Genomic DNA, 22,221 nt, shown 5'->3' on the forward strand with positions numbered 1-22,221 from the left:
ACCGACCAGGCTGTAGAAATGGATATTTCGGTGTTTGGGAGGTAGCACTCACCGACTGCACGATCGCGTGACTCCTGCAACCGCTCGGTGAGGCTCGGTTGCCTAAAGCTGCCGCTTCTCGTGAAGGTGGAGGTCTTGGAGTCAAAAGTCATCGTAACTCCACATTCCTTGTCCCGTTGTTGCTTCCTCTCCAAGCACGCGGCGAAGGCGCAACCCACCGCGTGACTCAACCTTTCCCCCTTATCGATAAAAAATTAATTAATTCGTTAGGAGGTGCAGTGATATATTTTTACTGTCCGCGTGAGAGAGAGAGAGAGAGAGAGAGAGAGAGAGAGAGTCTGCCCTGACACGTGCGACACGTATGGATCACATCATGTCATTACACACTCTCTATACGATGCCGCCGGTATTTCTATGCAAACTCACCCCTTATCGACGGAGCAAGAAGCAAACCCCTTATACACATATGTACTACACCCATACTACACACTGATCGATAACTCTCTCCGCGTTTCTCCGCGACCGAGGTTTCTAGACGAGAAGAAACATCTGACTTACCGATTCTTTCAACGCCAAAAATCCATGGCACATCCATCGCCTCGTCGTGCCATCCCTGCAGATGTAACTGAATCCCTTTTCGTGATTTCGGTCTGGCGCGCAGAACGAGACTTTCTCGATCGTTTGATCGACAATCAAGCCTTTCGTCTCATCCTCGACAACGCGCAGTCCGTCGCCGGACACGTGAAGCACCGCCCGTACTGGCCTCCGTCTTGAGTTCTGAAAATTTAGCCGAGAATCACTCGATTGCCCAAATTGCCCTCTGACCTTTAGAACACCCATTTATTTTCAGGCCGCTCGATGTCAGTGTGTCTCTTTGCGTGTAAGCCGCGCTAAAAATAGCCATGGCGAAAGATTTGGAGAGAGAGAGAGAGAGAGAGAGAGAGAGAGAGAGAGAGAGAGAATGCGACGCACCCAACTCTTTCACGAGGCTCCCCAAATTACTTTCTACTACGGGGCTTCTTGAGTGTTTAAAATGGCGCAGGGACTATGAGAGAAAGATTATCGATCGGGTGCTTTTTAAGAATTATCCACGCTACAATGTTCACTGGATGGAAAAGTGAAATTGCTGAAAATCAAATTGCAGCAAGATACGAGTTTATGCGTGAGAAATTTATTATTGATATTAAAATTTAACGCTGCCTCTTAGCTGGCTAATGTGTGTGTGTTTGCGAGATGGAGAGGGTGTATTAATTGAAAAGAGAGAAAAAAACGGCCAAACAATTACTTACTCGAAGAACCTTAAGAGCTTCCTCGCAGACCTGCATACCCCTCGATTCAAACACCTCCACACATCCCAGGTACTGCAAAGGTATCCGATTATATTATTTATTCATTCGAGTATTAAACAGGTTAACACACAGCGCAAGCCCTTCTTTTGTGAGGATCATCTTTAACATTAGAACCTTTAACATTAGAATCGACACCAGAAGTGACAACGAATCCGGGTTTATCCGGGTAAACAATATTTCTTCGCGATAATAACGTTAATTTTAAAATTCACCATCAGTGATTTCATCCGGAACGGCGCGAAGAAAAATGTTGAGATAACTGCAACCGTGACATTGACTTGAAGATAATAGCGTCGATGGTCCTAATCGTCTTAATGATTTCGACACACAATCCGGCCGGACAAGCGGCCGGACGGCCGCTAATTTGCATACCTACTCTCAACGTGTCATCAAACTTTAGCGCTCACCTTGACGTGAAATGCGCACGTAGCCGAACGCACTGCGCTCTCATCAGCTTGCCACTGATGAGGCTTGCTAGACTCGGGCACGTGAGGATCTTTCCGCCGGCGAAAACTGTCGCGGAAGCTCCGTCGAAGCCGGTCCATCCTTTTGCCCGGTGACCTCTCGCGCTTCTGCAACATCGTCAAGGAAGAAAATACGATTTATATCTTGTAACTCGGGCGATGATTCAACGCGGCATTAACGAACGTCTCTCCCTCGAACGCGGCGAGGGATCAACCACCCATGACTGTCTAAACGGAGGGTCAGCTGTGAGTGCGTCGTCAACCCTCGTGAGACGTAAGATGGAAATTGCAGGCCGCGATCTAATGACGGAACTAAGTCACGAGAGGAACGAGGAAGAGATTATTACCGTCAAAATATGAAATTTTCGCCAATCTGTTCCAATCAGGAAAATGGAAGGAAGCGCACAATATGGGAGTAGGAGCGAGGAACGCCCACTGAGAAAATCCATCCAGATATTTCACCGGTTTTCGAGGCGAGCAAGTATTAATGGAGATTAACCAAACGTCGTGACTTAACTTGGTGTCGTTTTGCACAATTATGCGTTGATAAAATTAACAGACCGTTCTCGTCGTCACCCTTGTGTTTGTCCTATGACTCTTTTGTTCAAGCACGAGATTCAGTCTTCCACATCGACGCGAAGAAAACGCGATGAATGCGATTACCAAGATTGTTCGCGAAGAGAATGAAATGCGGCCACAGTTGCGAACGTTGAAAGATTCAAGGCGGATAATTTGAGGCTATGTGTTAATAAGGTCGCGTTCTCTCAATCGCGGGAGATCAACAGAGGTCAAGTCAACGGGAAGATCTCAAGTCCGGAATCATACAAAGCAGCGATCATAGAGAGAGAGAAAGAGAGAGAGAGAGGAGGGAAGGGGGAACATTTCTGTCGGTCGCAATTGTCTTTCGAGATAGACATTTAACATTGACGGGGGGTAATCGGTCGAAGCGGAGTCGCGAGCGAATTCTCAAAGGACATAGGATCCAGCAGCGCGCGCAAGATCCCCGGGTCGTTAAGAGCTGGCCTTGAGAAAATGTCCGAGTCGGCCAGTGTCTAGCAACCGTTGCATCGAGTTGCCCCGTCTCGACAAAGCCCTGTGATCGAATCTTGAGCCTCGTTCCCAAAGAATCTTTTATATCGGAACCCTCCTCCGGTTCTCCCCTAATGCCGACCGCGGATCTACCCTTCGAATCGCCACCCTTGAAAGAGAGAAAGAGAGAGAGAGAGATGGCCGACGGATCGGGATCGGGAGCGGAGACGAGCATTAAGGAGACCTTTTCCGCCGGCCCGGCCCTATGTATGCGTCTCGCCCCTCCGTTATTAACGTTTCCGTTTGTCACGCTCCTCATCTCGCCGTCCGACTCGCGAGATTACTTTCGATCAGCGTCGCGTCACCTGTCAGGCGTTGCGCCGCTCGTCCGAGCAGCTCTTTCACGCATTCGAGCATTAAGTATTTATGTTACTGCAATTGTCGTGTGCAACGTGTCGGTAGGAAGAAGAAGAAGAAACGTTTCCATTTTCCAAGCCGAGAAGAATATATAATCGAGCTATAAAACGTCGCGCTAATTCCAGTAGTGCTCCATATACCGCTCGTATGTGTTTCGTGTGGTTGACCGTGCAGATGGAATTCCACGAGTGACACACAATCGCGCAACACGCATATATGTTTCGAGAGTACACGATGAACGCACAGATACCCATCCAGTGCGCTCGTTACAGAGTCGAGTGTAATTAAGGACCTTATGGAATTAGTTTGTGCGAGTCAATCAGATAATTCCAAATCGCGATAATAAACCCTGGTAACAAACTCGAGTACGTGTGTGTGTGTGTGTGTGTGTGTGTGTGTGTGTGCGTGCGCGCGCGTCGTAGTTACATCAACATAAATTTATAGACCCCCATCGATTTCCACGAGCCGCATTGCAGCGATTACATCTGGATAATGCTCGTGGAAAATGAAGAGACAGTTGGCAAACAATTTTATTCGTCGTTATCGATCGCGTCGTTATTGATGTACTCGCCGGGCCGGGCCGATACAAAAAATGTTCTCCCGACAAACAAGTTGGTCTATAAAATCAGATCTGCAAAATTTACGTTCGTACGATATACTCGGTATATATTCAATAAAGAAAGAAAAAAAAAAAAAAAAGGAAAACAAGTGACGGAGCATTCCGCGACAGAAATAGGCTCGAATTCGTCGTGAGGTATTTCGGAAAAAAGTCCGAGGACGTTGATCTATTTTTCGGAGTGTGACATCATTTGCTAAGAACGCGCATCTTTTCGCAACAGCTAAATAGCAAGAGCGTTTACGTTCGCGCATACGTTACTCAACATATGTGCAAACTGTCAGAAAAGCCGGAAAGTGTTAAATTTCTTACTATTACTCCACTGCCGATCATCTAACGAAGCGCGAATCGGAGAGATACATATTTGCCCATCTCCTCGGAATTTCTGAAGTCTCACGCGGCTTCGACGATAGCCAGGCTAAGCCATCGACCGTACACGTACTTCACCCTGAAAATACGACAGCACGTTGACCCAACTTTGCGCAAAGCTTGCAAGAGCTCGCGTCGAATAATGGATATCAGCGAAATCATCAAACCCCCGCAATCCCACAAAACCGCGCCTCCCCATAAATAACACACTTTCAGAGTACATAGCACGGCCTAACCGCTTTCGTGACGAACGTGTTTCGGATTCATCCGATTTAAATTTTCAGTCGTTCGCCGAGCCGAGTCTCTCGTATTTGTACAGCACAGGGTGCAACACGTGCGAATTGCATTTTAAATTTCAAAGCGTGGCTCAGGACGACACGCACGCTCTTTGTCGCGCCGAGAACGAGAGAGCGGTCGTTTTACGTTGTACGCAACGGAGGAATTAAAGCTGCAGTCGGGACGCAATAAACTCCGCGGTAATAGCTATTATTTTAAGATCGAGGCCAGACGTGCGCGCGGACATCTTCCGTAAAGGGTACGATTTGCCCGTAAAAGTCACTTTCACCTCGGACGACCGCGTATCGCGACTGCGGTGCAAACCTCCGTCGTCGGCCAATCGAAGCAGAAACGAAAAGGACCGACGCAAGGTAACCGGCTCAAGGCCGATCGGAGGGAACTCGCCGAAGCTTGAGCTACGTTTTGTCACGTCTGACAGTAAGTTTGCGGAGCGAAGCTTCGACTCGCTCTTTCTCTCTTTGCCATTATTGCTATATTATTTTTCTTTTTATTATTAATGAAGGAGGCGCGACGCGACTGGCACTCTAGACAAATCCAGTACAACTTTGGAACACGCGTCACACGTACGATTCGCGAAAAATCGCCGAGTAATCATATGAGCGTAGCCACTTAAACTTGGATAGTTTCGACGGCCACGAGGATATATATACGAGTATATATATATATATCCTACCTCCCAACATACAGAGAAATTGCCGTCAATCGTCTTTCGAGTTTTATCGTGTCGCGAATCCTTGCAAAGAAAAGAAGAGAAAAGAAAAGAGGGGAAGCCTCCTGTAACTTACATATATTCCTCAAATATTTCGTATATCCGTGCATTCTGTTGGGGTTGTCTGAATATTCGAGTGCATGTCGCGTGCGCGAAATGATTCGAGCTTAAACGATAGTATCGCGAAAGTAACCCGTCGGATCGTTAATGAAGTAGTTATCGGCGCGGCGATCGGAATCGAGAGCGCTTTTTCCCATTGAGGGATTAATAGAGTTACGCGGGTGCGCGTGCGATCAAGGACACGGGGTGGGTTTTCGACACCTAGCGTGTTCTCACGTGTTCTCCCGTGAAGGGCCATCGAGGGAGGGGAATATTCTTATTATCGCGCACGAGTAGCTGCACATCCCGGTGCTTCTTTCCTCCCTTTTCTTTTTTTTCTTTCCTGTTGACGAGATGCCGCCGCCGCCGCCGCCGCTCCGTGGAAAAGCGATCGCATCTGCGACCACGTGCGCGATTAGAATAATACGACGCAATGAAAATAATCGAACCCCCGTGCGACACGACACAACGAGGCGATAACTCACCACCGCCTTTGGTAGTCGCGCGACGACTGGCTAATGGCTAAAACGTGCGAAAGTAAGCGCACTCGACGCAATCGGATTAGCCGGGCTGTTTACTTAGCGCGTTAATAGGCTTACCGATGCACTAGAGTAGAACGGTTGCATGCTCGGTGCAGCAGGCCGTTCTCTATTCATCAGCGCATGTGTCGCCTCTCTCTCTCTCTCTCTCTCGTGCGCGCGCGAGCATATCGCGGCGGTGTCTTTGTCGCGCCGGTCGAGCACAATGCATATACGACCGTCCAGCAAAGTGCTAAACGGCTTTGATCGGTCCGTAAATTAGTCCGCCGAAGCGCCGCTGTAACGCGTCGCGCACAGATTTCATTCGACCGCGCGTCACCGCTTTTTAATTGGCACGAGACTTTTAAGCGGCACGTGGCTTTTCCGCGTTAACTCTCCCTCTTTGAGAGATCGCGACACAGCGGACCGAGATGCGCAGTTCGCGAGACCGTTGCGATTAGTCGGCGAGCTCTGTTCCGACGGCGAGGAGTACTCAATGACGGTGCATGCGCACGTCCACGGCTAATTAGACGTCTCATCCGACGCCGTAGGAGCTATCGAGCGTGACCCGAATTGTTCAGCCGCTGGTGCGAAAGCACAGTAATTATGATGCGAACGCGCGCGCGCGCGCGCGCGCACCGCTCGATAAAATTCGCTCGATGACGTTGAAAGTAAAGGCGCGTCGCGCCTTGTTGACGCGTGCGCGCCTTTGGACGCTCGCTTTTGAATTGCACACCGCTGCGATGCGCAATGATGACGATACTCACACCGGTGACGTTGTAAACGTCTATTGATTCTTCCTTTTGTCGCTCGTGGGACATGACCGGCGGAAGATTATAAATATTCTGTGCGAGAACGTAGTGGTCGCGCGCGCGTTGGCAAGCGTATTCCACACGACGAAGCGCGCGCGCGCGCGATTTATTTTTGTCGCGATTTGTGCTTCAAGCGATTTGCGTCGAGCTGAATTACGTGCCGCCGATTCTCGGTGCGGGGGTCTCGGCTCGCCTCGCGGCGAAAAAGCGTGTACATTATTGATAGCCTCGCGTTCATCGCCGCCAGCACCGCGAACTTTAAACCCCGTTAACAGATGTTTAATTTATGACGAAGTGATATTGAGTGCCCGGCGCGTCGCGCCCCTCGTTTCCCTCGTTGCTTCCTTTTTCCTTCCTGCAGATCGATCGATCGAGCTGCAAAAGGGACAAAAGGGATAATTATTTCCTCCTGTTACGTAAACAACGCTTTATCGCTGTGCGAGTGTGGATCGCGAGAAAAAAATGGCGCGAGTCACTGAAAGAAGCAAGTGCATTTCTTTGGCTGCAGCCTTCGATTATGCAATTTCATATATATCTCTGTGGCTCTTTCTGACGTCTGACAAACCTGAGTCGAGTGATTCAGTTATCAACGAAAAGAGCAGGTACTGTACATCGGTGATAGAATTTTTTCGTGGAAAAACGTGACGAATGAGGAAGGAGCAGGAGAATGAGTCATCCCCCTCAACTGCTTATCTGCCGTGGCTTGTTCGTCCAGCGCCAGTTTTACGGAGCAGCTTTCTTTCCTCTCAGCTCTTCCTCTCCCTCTTCCTCTCGTCGCGCGAGAACGGTGACTAAGTTGGCGAGAATTCGAAAAGGTCCGACAGTTTCGCGACGCGTACACTCTTCTGCCCTTTCGGAATCTGCTCATTCGGTTCTGCCTTGCTCGAGTTCTCGTCGCGTCGCGTCGCGTCGCGTCGCGTCGCGTCGCGCGTGTGAGAGTCTTCTTCGGGTAATAATATATTCTGCGATAAGAGATCGTGCCCGTGCGCGCGAATTAAGTATCTGCAGAGTTGCAAGAATAATCGTCTCGTTTGCCTCGCGCGCGCGCGGTGTTGGAATAAAGAGGCTCGAAACCGCGAGGAAGTAGCATAAATCGTAACTACGCCCGATCGATTATATCCTTCAACGTGGGCCACTATTGATAGAAGTTTATCTGTAATGTATTATTCTTAAACGAGCTGAAGGGGGGAAGGTTACACACGCGAGTAACGACGCGCGAACCGACGCCGACGTCGGGGGAGGAGGGGGGGGAGGGGGGGGGCGACGCGTTCTCCTTCGCGGGAAACACGCGAGCGGACACATTCTTGGGGTGAAACCGATGAAGATCTTTTCGAGAAATGTCCCGTGTATGATAATCAGCCGTACAGAGAAACCTTGAGGCGTGAAAGGAAAGATGGCGGCGGGGAATGCACCTCTGCGTGTTGCACGTATGCGTGCGTGCGTGCACACGTTGACGAAACGGCCAGGCGGATAATCCCCGTGTAATTTTCTGCGCTGTAGTACTCTGCGGCGCGGCGTTACAAAAGCTCGGATTTGCGCGCAGTCGTGAGGGAGAGGGAGAAAGAAAACGCTCTCTTCCTCTCCCCTTCTCCTCTGTTGTTCGCTTTTCCTCTTTCCGTTTTTATTTAATCGTCCGTGCTTTCCGCAAAATATTATTGCATACATACAGCTCTTGTAATTGCAGCTGGCAGCGTAGAAGCAATTACTGCAAAATGTTGTTGCAAAAATGATTACAACGAGATTTTTCAATCTCAAGTTTGTGCTGCGTCGTGACGTGTTCTCGTCGAGCATAATGCACGGAGATATATTCATACGTGGAAGCTATAATATACATTGTGAGATCGCTTGATTAATGTTGCGATTACCGCGCGAGAGCGCGCGCGCGCGCGCAAGGATTGCGCGGATTGTGTATCGCCGTCAGAGAATGGTTCGCACGTAGAAGCGCGATAAATGAAGAAACCAGAGTCGTGGCTTGTTCCTGTCGAGAGAGCCATAATGCGCGCTAGTTATGGCACGTGCGCTAGTTGATCGCGCGGCACCTTTATATCGCGGTGGCTCCTTTCGGTGCCAGCGTCGCCCCCCGCCTGCTCTCTCGACCATTATTATTTCACAATGTAATTTCAGTTCTGGCGGACGGAACAGAATGATGAAATATACGCGCAGAGCGCGGCTGGTATTCATCGACGAATAATCGAGCGGGTAATCAGCGGTAATCCCGCTCCCGAAGTGAGGAGGCAACGAAAGAAGAGACTGTTTGTGACACGTGCTGAGACAAAAGAGGAACACTTCACGCGACACTGAGAGCATCATTATTTCCTTTAAACGACGTGCTATTCAAGTTTTACGATACGCAATGTAGAGCTGCTGCCTCTCCTCGTTGCGTTGTCTCTCAGGCGCGACCACTCAGGCAAGTCAACGCCTGTCACAATCTTGCGGATGAGAGAGAGAGAGAGAGAGAGAGAGAGAGAGAGAGAGAGTGATCTATAAAAAAGCCCGCGCGAATTTTTGGCACGACTCCTCGCTGGCGTCTGTTCCTTAACCTCGGTGCTGAAAGATGGTCGCGAAAGCAGGGATCCTTCGACCGATCGAGAGATGTCGCGGCCTAGAAAAAGCCACGGCGAAAGCTGATACACATTGGCCCGGCTGCGTCTCGGGCCATTGGCCGTACTATGTCGGGCGCGGTTCAGTGACCGCGCGTGCAAGTTCGGCGCGAGAGCCATTAGAGATAGCCAGGTGATTTCGATAGCGAGCGTCGATGGCCAATAACGTGGTGTCGTAGCGAGCGCGCGACTTTCAGCCGAGGGATATTCGAGAGCTTTTCCACGCGCGGTCGGTGACAGATTACCAGAGTCGGTGTCGCGCGACGCGACGTGACGAATAGCCGCAGTCGGGATTACAAAGCCCTCGCGCAACTCGCGGGACTATATCTCATGTTAAATAATGTGAAGAAAGTGGAAGCTCGCAGGAGCTTTGTACCAAGGACGTATGGAAAGTACGTGGAAAGTGTGAGATGCACGCGCGAAGGAACTCGGATAATGCGGCCGCGCTGAAAGAATGGCGCGCTGTCGAGCGGTCGGGCAGGGAAATGAATGAAAACAGAGAAGTATAGGAAAATGGCTCGTTCGAGAAGGCTTGTTCGCATCGTGGAAACGCGCGCGTGCATTTATGTTGCGTTCATGTGCTACGACGCGCACTTTGAGCGCGTCTACACCGCGTCAGTCCTTTCACCGCGGCAGGTGTCTACATACGCAATAACGTAGGCGGACATATACATGCAAAAATTGCAGGGCATTGCGTTCTACCGCGCGAAACGAGGTAGGCTTTCGTGCAATGCGACGCGACGCGACGCTACGCGACGCGACATGTTGTTGCGGCGCACGACGTGGAAATGCCAAGTGCAGGAATGCAATATGCGCTTTTCCACACGCACGACCGATCGCCCTCGAGGCGCGCGATGACGTCTTTTGCTAAACGTTTTGTCTCTTGTGGATCGGTTAATGAGTGTGTGTGTGTGTGTGTATGCATGAAAGAGAGAGAGAGAGAGAGAGAGAGAGAGAGAGAAAAAAGTTAGATTCAAAAGATGGAAGAGGAAGAGGAAAGAGTGCGACAAGTTCTTTTCAAAGAAAAAGCGCTCATTGAACATATTGTATAAAATAATTAGACTACACTTCCACCCATTTCTCTCTGTGTAATTAAAGATTTTCCCATGATTCGTCAAGTGTCACATAATTGTTATGACCAGACGAAAGAAAGACTCTGAGGAAGTAATACCTCGGTTTCGCTGCAAGCAACATTTCATTGAAGGGGATTGCGTTGAAGTTTGCGTGCGTTGAACGCAGACGGAACTGTAATATGAAAGATCGTTCTCGCGGGAAAGATCAAACTCTTCGGAGAGAAATCTAAATCTCTCGCGGTTTCGACTCCTCGTAATATTTACAGTGGCCGATCGCGAAAGAAAGCACCGCGCGCTCACTCTCGGCATTTCGAGCGCTGCGTGCGGAGAGCGGCTTCTGGATTTCTTTTCGCCTGATCGTCGCGCGGGGCGAGCGCTGCGTGCGGGGCACCAGTTATCCTTGAGTTCGATCCCCTTGCGATTCGATTGGATCACGAGTGTGCGTGACCGCGGGCGTGCGCGAGCGCGAATTCATGCGTGCGATTAGATTGATATGTGCCGAGAGCGTGTGTAACGCGATTCGAGCGTAATCGCGTATAGTCGGCCGGCCAGAGACGTCCCTGCAATTTGCGTAACTGTCTCCTCTCCTCCCTTGAGGTGAATTCAGTTAAAACATCGGGTATTGCTACTATACCAATACCAATACCAATACCAATACCAATGCCTATACCTATACCTATACCTATACGGATATCTCGCTTCGGTCGCTTTGTCGATCGCGCAATGGCATAATTGCGCGCAATTTAAAAATGGTGGTTGATGTTAATTTTCGCAGGCCGCCGATAACGATGACGAAACGAGTCCGCGTTCGAGCGCGTTAGCCGGCAGGTCGGATCGAGTGTCTGCGACACTGGTGGAAAACGAAATGTTCGTCGGCTCGGCGTAATCGAGCGGTTTCGCTAATTAGGGCGCGTAACGAGCGTCGTGCAATTAAGCCGCGCGATAAAATTAAAGGAGGAGGTTACGGCGCGACAGCTCCAGCTATTCCTAGGACCACCACTCCTCTCCTCGTCTCACCCGGCTGTAAACTATTCCGCTCGTTTTCCAGCCGGTATTAAATAGCGAGACGAAGCGAGACAAGGCAAAGGCGTCCTTCGACCACGGCGAAAGAGAGGCTCGCTCTCTCTCTCTCTCTCTCTCTCTCTCCGCGGCGCGGCGAGTTCACCTCGAAAATTTAGCGCTCGTTTGTTTGTCCCATGATAAATGGCGCTTCCCCTCTGCGAAATTGCTTTTTGCCATTTACGCTTGTCTACCTGCGTCGCGACACATCGCGTGCGCGACTTCCGCGATGCGCGACAGATCGAGCGTCGCGCTGATACGCGATGGAAACGGAACGTCAATCCGAGCGCGACGCCAAACCCGACGACGTGAGCTCTCACGGGCAAAGGTCATTGAAACGCGACTGCCAGCCGCACCTCTCCGTCCCGTCCCATCGTCGTGTCGCATCGTCATTTTCGCAGTCAAAACCGTCACGCATGAGATGCGTCATTCCGTCTGGCGAGAGTGCGCGAGTTCGCTGCAGGTTTACGTAATTAGTACGGCACTCAATCGCTATTCCCAGTGCAACGAATATCAAGGATCCGCGTAGCGAGATTTCTAAACGCTCACGAGGATGCTCGATTGTCGCGGAAATTGAATTCTCACGGGCGTATGTGATATAAAGTATGTAATACAAAGCGACCAGCGAAACGCAAATGACATATTAGTCATGCTACGGCGTGATTGACGTCACACGTCCAGATTGATGAAGCTCCTCGTTGCGGAAATACCGGCGTAGATAGATACACTCTGCTCGACTGCAGGCTATCAGGAACGAGTGCGCATCGATTGCACACACACACACACACACATTCGATCCTTAATCATCCTCTGAATTTTTTACGGATCTATAAAAGTTCTACGTCTACGCGACCGTCGCGTCTAGGCCGGTCTAGGCTCTCAACGTCCCCCAAGAAAATAATGCTGTCCATGAAAAAATTGTCTCCATCGTGTGGCTCAAAAATATATCCGGAAAATCCGAGGTGAAGTATTCTTTTCGTGTCATCTGCGTCATCTCCGAGATAAACAAAGATCTTCACAGTGAAGTAATATCAAAGTTCCACTTGACGCTGTAGTGTTAGCCTTCAGCGTTCAGTACCGATATCAAGCGCAGAAGAAAATTGCGAGAGGACGGAGGGGGAGAAAGAAAGGAACGCACAGGAGATGCGCGAGCCGAGGCTGAAAGATGGAGGTAATAAGAGGAGCGAACGTCATTTCCGACCGCTGCAAATCTCGAGCTTTATGAAGCGTGGAATGAACCTAACCTTCGTAAATGTACCTTCATGAACTTGCTCGCTGAAAACACTCGAGGAGAGAAACGTTGATGGTGCGCTGATTGTGACGTGCGATTTATTCTGCTAATCGTGAAATTTCTAACTCTTATCGGTCACACTCACCACCGGGTGGTCCTTGTTCTTACGAGCGAGCATCGATTTACACAATTTGCTTTCCCTTCGATGCAACGATGCCGAACGCGCGTTAGACGTTAGATTGTATGGTAAAAGGAACAAAAACGTACGGGATTAGCATATTCTTCAATCCATTTGCGGTAACGAGAGCGCGCGAGCGAAAAAAAGTGATTCACCTTGGAAGCAAATCTTTTCCTCATTTTAACCGATAGCGTTTACGACGATAGCGAGCTGTTTCGTAAGGTCTGTGTGTTAAAAACTTCAGGGACATTCTCTATCTCGATAATCTAACAACGATGGCTTCTCAGGCAGAGTCTCTAGTTAAATGTCGTCTTGCTCTCTTCCGAGAGTTTTAAACCGTCAACATCTCGTTGAATTTGATCGTAGATTAGTTTAGTTGTTCGACAAGAGTTCGATCAAAGTGGCACACCTTTCGCTTCGAAGCTTCGAGTCGAAGAGTCTTTAGCCGCTTCAAACGATTGGAAGATTATCTATTAACATTCTCAACTCTCAATTACTCGACACGGACAACTCCAGATTGAGAGGATGAAGATTGAATTCTTTTCGATAAAGAACGCTCATTCGCAGCTCGATCTCCAGCTGAAAGAAATCGCGAACAATGACGTACGGTGTCGCAGCCGTTCGTTCCGCGTGCTCGCGCCAGCCGACGTTAGGCCTCGCCTCTGGATGCATGGTATCGCAGATACCATGATGACACGAGTACAGCACGCGCCGCAAGTAAGCGTAAACGTTACATTTGACGTTGAAACAACACTGGGAGTCGACGTACCGAGAGGCGAAGACCGTTTCCAGCATGGCTGGTAGCCCTCTCGAGCGGCTGGTGGGCGGACGGGTGGTTTCCCATTTCTCTCTCTCTCTCTCGGACGGTGATGTTTTCACGAAGAGCAGTACCGTCCGCGTCAAGTATCCAAACAGAAGAGAGAACGAGTCGTTGATAGTACCACGTATCCTTTGCTGCACCATACACGGTGACACTAACGTTAGTTAGCCAACAACGTCCACGCGACGCAGGTGTGGTGAGCCCGACGTAACGCTCCTCTACCTCTCTCGCGCGCGCGCGCGCGAAGAGAGCCGCAGGAGCTGCAGGAGTGCAGTTTCTCTCCCGATGAACCAAAGGAGGAGGAGGTGCTTCTTTCTCTCTATCGCGTTCACTCTTTCTCAAAGCGTGCACTGTAAACTCTCGACGTCTACTCGCGGTCTACACTGGGGCGACAGTCGTCGTCGACAGTTGATCGCTGCTTCCGATCGCTTTCCGACACCTCACCTCACCTCACCTCACTGCGTTGTAGAAACCTCACTGCAAATCTCGCGCAGTGATTCCTTCGGATTATTTCATATTATGTCAGCGCGCTCGAGTGACGTGCACATTTCCGAAAGAGAAGCGACAATGGACGCGTACTCGTCACGGGTTTCTCTCGATCGAGGACAGTACCGTGAAACGAAACCGGTCCGGTCCTACGCGCGAAACACTCGCGTTGCACCGTCACTGATACCGCGAGCGTCGAGAGGCACCAGCTAGGTAGCGCAGCTATAGGCTTCCTCTCTCGCCGCCACCAGCTCCGAAACGTTCCGCGCTGGAACGAGCACTCCGCTCGCGCGCGTAGAGATCGTCAGCGATCGACGGGCCAGGGTAATTTTAGTCCGGTACGACGGCCACACTGAATGGGTGCCACGAAGAGAGAAAGAGAGAGCGAGAGAGCGAGAGCGAGAGCGAGAGAGAGAGAGAGAGAGAGAGAGAGAGAGAGAGAGAGGTAGGGGCAAGCGCTGCTACTACTACTGCTGATGAATGTCGTGGTGCGCGAATGACATGGCGGCGCGAAATGCTCCCGCAGCCGGCCGGTAAAAACGTAGTCAGATGGACATGAGAGAGGAGAAACTCTTGCCTTCTCCTCCTCCTCCTCCTACTCCTCCTCCTTCTCTTCGTCCTCCTCTTCTTCTTCTTCTTCTTCTTCTTCTTCTTCTGCCGCTTCTTTTTCTTCGCTTCTACTTAGCAGCAGCGGACGTACCGAACTGGTCGTACAACTTGTCCCAGGCTGACGTCACAAATTCTACCTAGAAGAGTGGGATCCCGATCAGTCTCTCTCTCCGTTTCTGGTCTCGCGGCGTGTCCTACCTCTCTCCGAGCACTTCGCTCCGTCTCGTTTCAGCCCACAAGCTCGCAAACACCGCGAGCATCTCGCGGGCACAACAGTGGGGAGTCGCGATATTCCGCTGCAGGCCAGACTGTGGTCGCACAATGCAGTCGGCTTTGCCTTCCTTACGCGATGATGCCTCGCAGACTCCTTCGGTTTTGTTATTTTTAAACGATGACTGCTCGTGTCCTCGATACGTCCGTCATCACCGGGAGGATCGCGAACTTCGTGCTCTTTTCGTGCACCAGCGGATCTCTCTTGCCATCTCGTTCTCGGATGATGTTCCCTCGTGATGATGCTCGTTCCTCCGCGACAACCGCGGGCGAAGAGAGGGCGAGCGAAAGCTCTGACGCGAATTTCCCAACTTGCTCTCGCCAGCCGCAGGATTCGCGGTGCGAATCGCACAAGCTGTGTGTGAACGCAGGAAGACTCAACCTTGCTCGAAGGAACGGAGAATCGCTCGCGAGAGACCCCGAAACTATTCCAATCTTCGTTGAACTTTCGAGGCAGGTGTTGGAGCACTCTGCTCGAACAAATGAGCTTTTCCGAGCCGTAAAACCTCTGCTTCGAGGAACACCACCGATATGCACTCAATTAAACTAACTTCCGTGCTCTCTCTCCCCTTGATGTACCAATTAATACAATTATGACGAGAAGTGACCCAGCTGGCGTACGGCCTTATGAACTCGTTCTCTCGCGAGCTCCCTTATCGCGGTGCCTTCCGCAGTTTAATCGATACTACGTTTTGCCAGTGCGGCAAAACCGGAAGCCTCGTTCCGATTCCTCCTCCTCCTAATTGAATAGCTGTTGAATGCTTCCGATGAGACGATCAAGATATCGGTCGTGCGCTACGAACGTGGGTCTCAGCTTCTTCCATCCGCATTTCTTCTCACTGTTCCCTTTTCCCTCTGTCTCCTAGTGCTTGTGTCCTCTCGTTGTTCCTCCGATGTTCCGTTGTATTTGCGACACTACTCTCTCTCTCTCTCTCTCTCTTTCTCTCTCTCTCTCCCTCTCTCTCTCTCTCTCTGTCTTTTTTATTTTGTGCTCTTTGTACTCCTCCTTCTTGATCTCGCGCGAGACTAACGCGCGCGAGATATCCAGCTCGCGAGATGGAACTTTTCCGCGGACAGAAGAGAAATATTTGTCGCAAAGTGTATAATACGATTATCCTCGAGTCCGTTTAGCGCGCGCCGACTAATGGAGCGGTGGAGTGCTGTCGCACGACGCACGTTCCCACGTTTTTCCGTTAGCGCCGTCGCCGTCACGCTCAGCTACTTCCGGCGACCCCACCGGAACTCGAAAGTACGTTTGATCTGTTGCACGAGAAATCCAGCCATCGGACGGTTTCGAGAATGATTCCCCGAAGAATCATCCGTCTACTCGTGCTGCCACGAAGAGAGACTTATTTTCGTGAAGCGAAAATATATGAGAGGCACGTTCGAGCACGTCACAACCAAGTTCGATGACTCACGGTAATGGCAGCAAAACAGACAGAGAAATCAGCTATAACGGTTGAAGCTATAGCGCAACAGCTCGGAAAAACCACTGGGAAAATGGAATTTGGCAGATAATTCGACACGCAATTGCGGTATACGATGACTTTCGAATGGAACCTCAACGTTTTCACGAACTGATACACGCGCCATCTGCCATTCCATTCCACTCACAAGCGACACAGGTAGAGAATCAACGGTACAACTTCACAAGAGAGAAACAGAGAGAGAGAGGGAGAGAGGGAGGGAGAGAGAGAGAGAGAGAGAGAGAGAGAGAAAAAGAGAGAGAGAGAGAGAGAGAGTAAAAGAGAAAGAGAGAGAGAGAGAGAGAGAGAGAGTAAGAGAGAGGAGGAGGAGGAGGGAGGGAGAAAGAGAGAAACACACTTGTCAATAAAATTCAGCCGCGAGTCTGGAAGAAGCGCACATCGTCCTTCCGTCGCGACGGTGAGGAACGACGGGACGCAACATCGCAAACTTTCACCGAACGATGTGCGGTAAGAATGAGGCCCGACGACAAGAATTTGTTGGAGGGTATAGTGACGAGCACAAACGAGCTCAACGGATATACAACCCCCCCTTGAAAGACTACGGACGCGAATGCCGAAGGTCCAACAGGCCCAGGTCTTTCCACCCCACTCTGTTGCTTGTCAGGGACGGACTTAGCGGACCAAGTGCCACAGATCCATTCCTTTAAAATAATTTTATCAAATAATTATAATATTTCGCACGTATCGCACGCTCCTGAAGTGATTAATCGCATCATAAATTCGGTCTGACCGGTCGAAGAGCCTGCGGGGGGTCATTAGTAGTTCCCGGAGCGATTCAAAACGCGCGTAATTCGAGAAAAGCCAACAATTTCTCTCTTGCATCATGAAATTCTAGCGTCGATTGGACAGACGCATCAAATCTGTATCAAGAACGAAATTTGAACGAAATTCCAAATCTCTAGTCCTCTCTCAGTTTAAAAAATTTTTATATTTGCTTGTAAAAGAATCTTTTATATTTTCCTCCTTGATGACAAATCCGTCCAAAGTGTCCGTGACGTTTTTCGCAGTCACGTTTTATTCGCGTGTACATGATAAACCGAGATCAAAGTAGCATCTTACAAGCAGCAACATTTAGGATGTAAATATTCCGCGAACACGCGAGAAAATCCTGTTTGAGAACAGCCGAATAAAAATCAGTTTCCCTCCTCTTCTCTTCAACGTGAATACCTCGGCTTGAGTCAGGCCCAGGTTACTTCCTTCTCCGTACCTTGTAGATCTCAGGGGTATAGCTAGCCGCGACGGCACCACCGACCATCGCCTTCCGCTCAAGATCCAATCACGCGAGGAACCGGTTCCTCGCGTGATTACACCTTCCGAAGAGGACGCGCGAGCACGCGGTGGTTCTCGAGCTAGGTCGGAGAAATCTCACGTTGAGAGAGAGAGAGAGAGAGAGAGCGGATCGGCGATCGATGCCTGCGATCGATGCCTCGCAGTCAACGTTAGGCTACCGCGCTCGAGATGATGAGGTGATGGAGAGTTCGCGTTAGGTCAGTTCGAGGTGAAGAGCCGGGGTGGATATATGAGGTTTACGGCGGTGAGAGCAGCAGCTGCCACGGCAAATGGTCGTACATCTGCTGAGACACGATAGAGAGAGAGGTTCACGGTGGAGCCCAAATGCGCCTCTCCGCTCGGAAAGCCCTTTCGCAAGATAGAACCTTTTTTCGCATTTCATCAAACACGACGGATCGATGAAAATCGACGGAAAAATTGTATTTCTCCCTCGTTAAAGATCCCCCCCTCCCCCCCCCCTTCGATACGGTGAATCATTATCTCTCATAGCTGCCATTACGTTATCGTCTTATCGTAAGAGCTTTATTGGGGAACATAAAGAAGTTTTCGAAATTAGAACACAAATTCTAGGAAAGTTCAAATATTATTTTTATCAAAATTGAATTTTTTAAATTTCACCGCTTCAAAGAGAGGATAAACTGTGCTAGGTACTAAATGTTTTCTTAGACTGGTCTAGTAATGGGATAAATTAATTAATTGCGTTTAATGAGACGAAAAGAGAAATATTAATTCAGCCATGAATGATTACACTTCATGCTGTTCCGTATATTTTTAAGCAGATTATTTAGGATAGCATCGGTGTTCTTATCAAGTTTAAGCGAAATTTGATTAATCTTGCTTCAATTAAGCAAGACGTGTATGACGCAACTGAGTGCAACCAAGATTCAACGGGGATGAAATCCTTAATGATGCGCGCCTTTGCCTCCTTTTCCGAGCAGCTGCGTTACGTGGATTTACTTTCCGCGTTTTTCAGAGCGTGCGAGGAGAATGACGAAAGAAACCCAACATCTGCCTTTGCTCTCTTACATCTCGGTGTCGGTACTTTCCGGTCCGAAAGCTAAACGCAGCGATAACCGCAGGAAGTTTGTCCTTAAGGCTTGTCCACGTTTAATGAATGTTTATGCGTGTCGTGTGCCTCGAAAATTTCACACACCCCGTTGCATCAAACAGATCCCCAAACAGATCTGTTTCTTTATTCTGGAAAGTAAAAGTCATGCTCGAGCATCGTTCAGCATCTTTCTTCGTCATTGGAAGAAATGAATTTCGACCGAAAAAATAAATATTTTACATTTCGTGCTCGTCTTCCTTTTCCAAATTGACACGCGCGATCGCACATTGCACAGGATCGATGTTGCAGCTTCGGCGTTCTCATTTTAACGCGTACGATAATCGTCCGCGGCCTTGCTCCTTATTTCTGCATGTGGCAGAAATCTCTGACGTTTCGCATCAAAGAAGGTCATGAGCCACAATCGCGCGCCGCCACAGCTGCGACTATTTCGGTCAGACTTTTTTCACATTACGTAGGACGCACGCGAGCGCGAGTTTCACAATACATTCGTGACGCACACACACTCGGAATGCTGGGGCGTTATGTGTGAGCACAGGTGTAAAGAGTAACGAACGGTAGGTGCACTTGCGTCTCGCGATCGGAGGGCGACTCCCAACATCCTTCCGCGAGACCTGCAACTGTGCAGGCAGGTTACGGTGACCGACAGACCGCGACGTTGTCGTTATTTTCATGATACTTTACGACAAAATGTTTTATCCTCTCGACTCGTATTCGTATTCATGGTGTTGGTTCGATACGTTATAAATTGGATGAAACTTGTGTTATGTAATTTAGTTCAGTGATATACTGTAAACTGGATAAAAATAACAATAATATATCGTAGAGTGGAAATTAGCTGACATTGGCTGACGGTAACATGCTGAAAAAAAAAGAGAGAACTTAACGCGCCGGCTTTGTGCGAATTGCGAAGGGTTAAATTGTCAATTGAATCGCATTAAAGCACCTTTGTAAGCGTATAAACGCCGTATAACGCTTGTGTAGGTTCCGGCTTTTTCAAACTTCAAAAATACCAGAGGTTGTTGACTTTCAATATCCCTTCGCTGACATCGCTGTGTGCTATTCGGTAAATTCGATGAAAATACGCTGACAGAGAACGTTTTCCACGGCGGTCGGTTTCCCGATATTATTTTTTGAAGCGGCAAAAATTGTCGAAATTTACAATATCATGACACTTTGCCCACGGTGGGTGGTGAGTGGGTGAGTTTGCGCTGGTTATGGTAACCAATGATTGAGTTTGAGTGATTATAAAGGCGAATTCATAACGAACGTAACGAAGGTATTTATATCGTCGGTCTGTGTGCGCGCACGGAAATTTTAAACGCTCGCAAACACGAAGATCGAGATACTCGACGTAAGTTTGATGTAAATAATGGCGTTTGCAGTTTGCAGGTATGAGAGTGACGTTGGTGTCAACCGGTTTCGAGGGTGCAACGTGCCATTGCAAAATCCGTCTGCCAGCGTGTCGACAGACGAGTACTTGCATTTTACGTAGGAGTGCAATACGTGTCGCTTTAACCGTTGGTTCACGCTCAGAACGAGCGAATTCGATCGCGGCGAACGGAGCTCGTTGAAGAGAGATACCGTTTCTGCGCGCAAACTTTGTGCCCGAAGAAGTAAAAGTTCCTTTCGCGAAGGAAACGATTTTTCTCGGCCATTGGAACACGTCGTTAAAGTATCCGGTATCGCAAACCGGTGTCGCAAAAGATCCCCGAGTCGGCTAACTCTCGTTGACGCGCGCGACTCCTCGTTGATAGCGCGTTTCTCCGTTTTCAGTTCCCGAGGGTTCCCTTCCGTTGCACGGAATGAGAACGAGATGATATGTATGGCGTGCCACACAGAACACGCGTTTCTCGATTCTTTCTCGCACGTGTGTTCACGGACGCGCCATATGGCCCACGACGATGCCTCTACACATCGCTATATATTCCCATGCATATCGAGCCGGCAGGTAGTATACGGTAGCATGTGTGTTTCAAAGCATACCCAGCATGTCCCAGCGTCGACGAATTTCGCGCGTAATTATCGTGCTTTGGTAATTAATCAAGGCGCTACGTAAGTGTTTCAACGTGGATTCGCCAACACCTCTCTGTCTCTCTGTCTCTCTCTCTCTCTCTCTCTCTTTTTCTGCGCAATATATATCGCGAGATCATTTGCGGCTGGCACGTCGCTCTTCGCACGCGAGATCGAATATTCCCACGAACAAGCGGGGAATACATTTCGAGAATAGTTTCTCTCTTGGCGAACGTGACCGACCAATTTGAGCTGTGCAAGAGCACGCTGAGACGAGCGCGTCGTAATAAAAATGTCTCATCGTCGCAGGTCGATCATTAAATCAGATCGTGCGAGCATATATACGTGTTTGTTAGTTGCGTAACACGAAATCCGATTGATACCGCGGCGAGACGAAGGCGAGTCGCGGCTAGTGCGGGACACACGATGAGTCCCTCGAATTGTGTTACCGATTAAAATTTATTCGTTACACTAGCGTCGGCACACTGCTCTACCAAGTAGATGAGGGAGGACGAGTGCTTCGATCGAATGCTTGATGCGTTTAACGACGTGTGTTTGCGGGCCGACCTCCGTGCAGGAGCGTATCGGTTTTTCATTACGGTTAAATTTTCTCAGCTCGGTTCGAGAAGGAATGAAACAACGACAACGACAACATGGCAACATTTTCTCTACGTGGCTAATACCATCGGTACTCTGTGCGCTGTAATAATTACCCCGCACGTAATGGAAATAGTTTTAACGATGAGCCGAAGTTATCGCGTACTGTACACAACTGTAATGCAATGCTCGCCGAAGGAAAGATAACTATTTCTTCGTGTTTTCCCAACAAGAAAGAAAGAACTTGGAAAAATGTAGAAGTAATTTACAAAAAAGAAAAGCTTGAAGAAAGCTCCCTAATCCATATCGAGGAAACCGCGAGCCGGTTTCATCCGCGACGATTAGACTTCACCGACGAGAATATTTGTTTGGAATTATAATGTGTAAGTGTAGCTCGAGCTCGAGCATCTGTCTGCGTGTTATCGAAATAGTGATCTAAATTTAATTATAATCTAATCTCGGCTGTAATCTTTGTGGCGATTAGTATCGTCGCGTAAGACCACAGTGATATCGACGCTCGGTGAATGCCATGCATTATGGTGCAGTCGCGTGGAACTTTAATAAAGCGGTTGCCCTCGTAGAGACGGAAAAATACGTTATCCGCGTTAATAGCACCCTGTAAGTTATACAACGAGGAGTAACGAGGCCTTATTCATCTTGGCCGGTGCTTGGCTTTGTTTCGCCAGTTGAGAGATCGCACGCCGCTAATGAACGCTTTCTTCCACCGTTCCAGCGGCGTCTTACCGTGGATCAACCGCGATTC

General features: G+C 49.4%; 1 protein-coding gene across 5 annotated transcripts in view; it reads right to left on the minus strand.

Moving 5' to 3' along the window:
• numb (NUMB endocytic adaptor protein) overlaps nt 1–22,221 on the minus strand; it is a 57,202-nt gene that overhangs the window by 3,877 nt on the left and 31,104 nt on the right. For 3 of the 5 annotated variants that reach the window (XM_025301835.1, XM_025301842.1, XM_025301846.1), the window contains 4 exons: nt 1,757–1,921; nt 1,290–1,361; nt 559–777; nt 53–239 (listed from right to left, as the gene is read on the minus strand). In XM_025301835.1, the coding sequence (XP_025157620.1) occupies nt 53–239; nt 559–777; nt 1,290–1,361; nt 1,757–1,894 (616 nt within the window). In that variant the 5' untranslated portion in view covers nt 1,895–1,921. Of the gene's footprint in view, nt 1–52; nt 240–558; nt 778–1,289; nt 1,362–1,756; nt 1,922–13,589; nt 13,775–22,221 lie in introns of those variants that run through there. The other 2 variants (XM_025301834.1, XM_025301831.1) reach the window with 1 other exon arrangement.

The sequence above is a fragment of the Harpegnathos saltator genome, unplaced genomic scaffold (assembly GCF_003227715.2).
Source record: "Harpegnathos saltator strain DR-91 unplaced genomic scaffold, Hsal_v8.6 scaffold114, whole genome shotgun sequence".
Taxonomy (NCBI): Eukaryota; Metazoa; Arthropoda; class Insecta; order Hymenoptera; family Formicidae; genus Harpegnathos; species Harpegnathos saltator.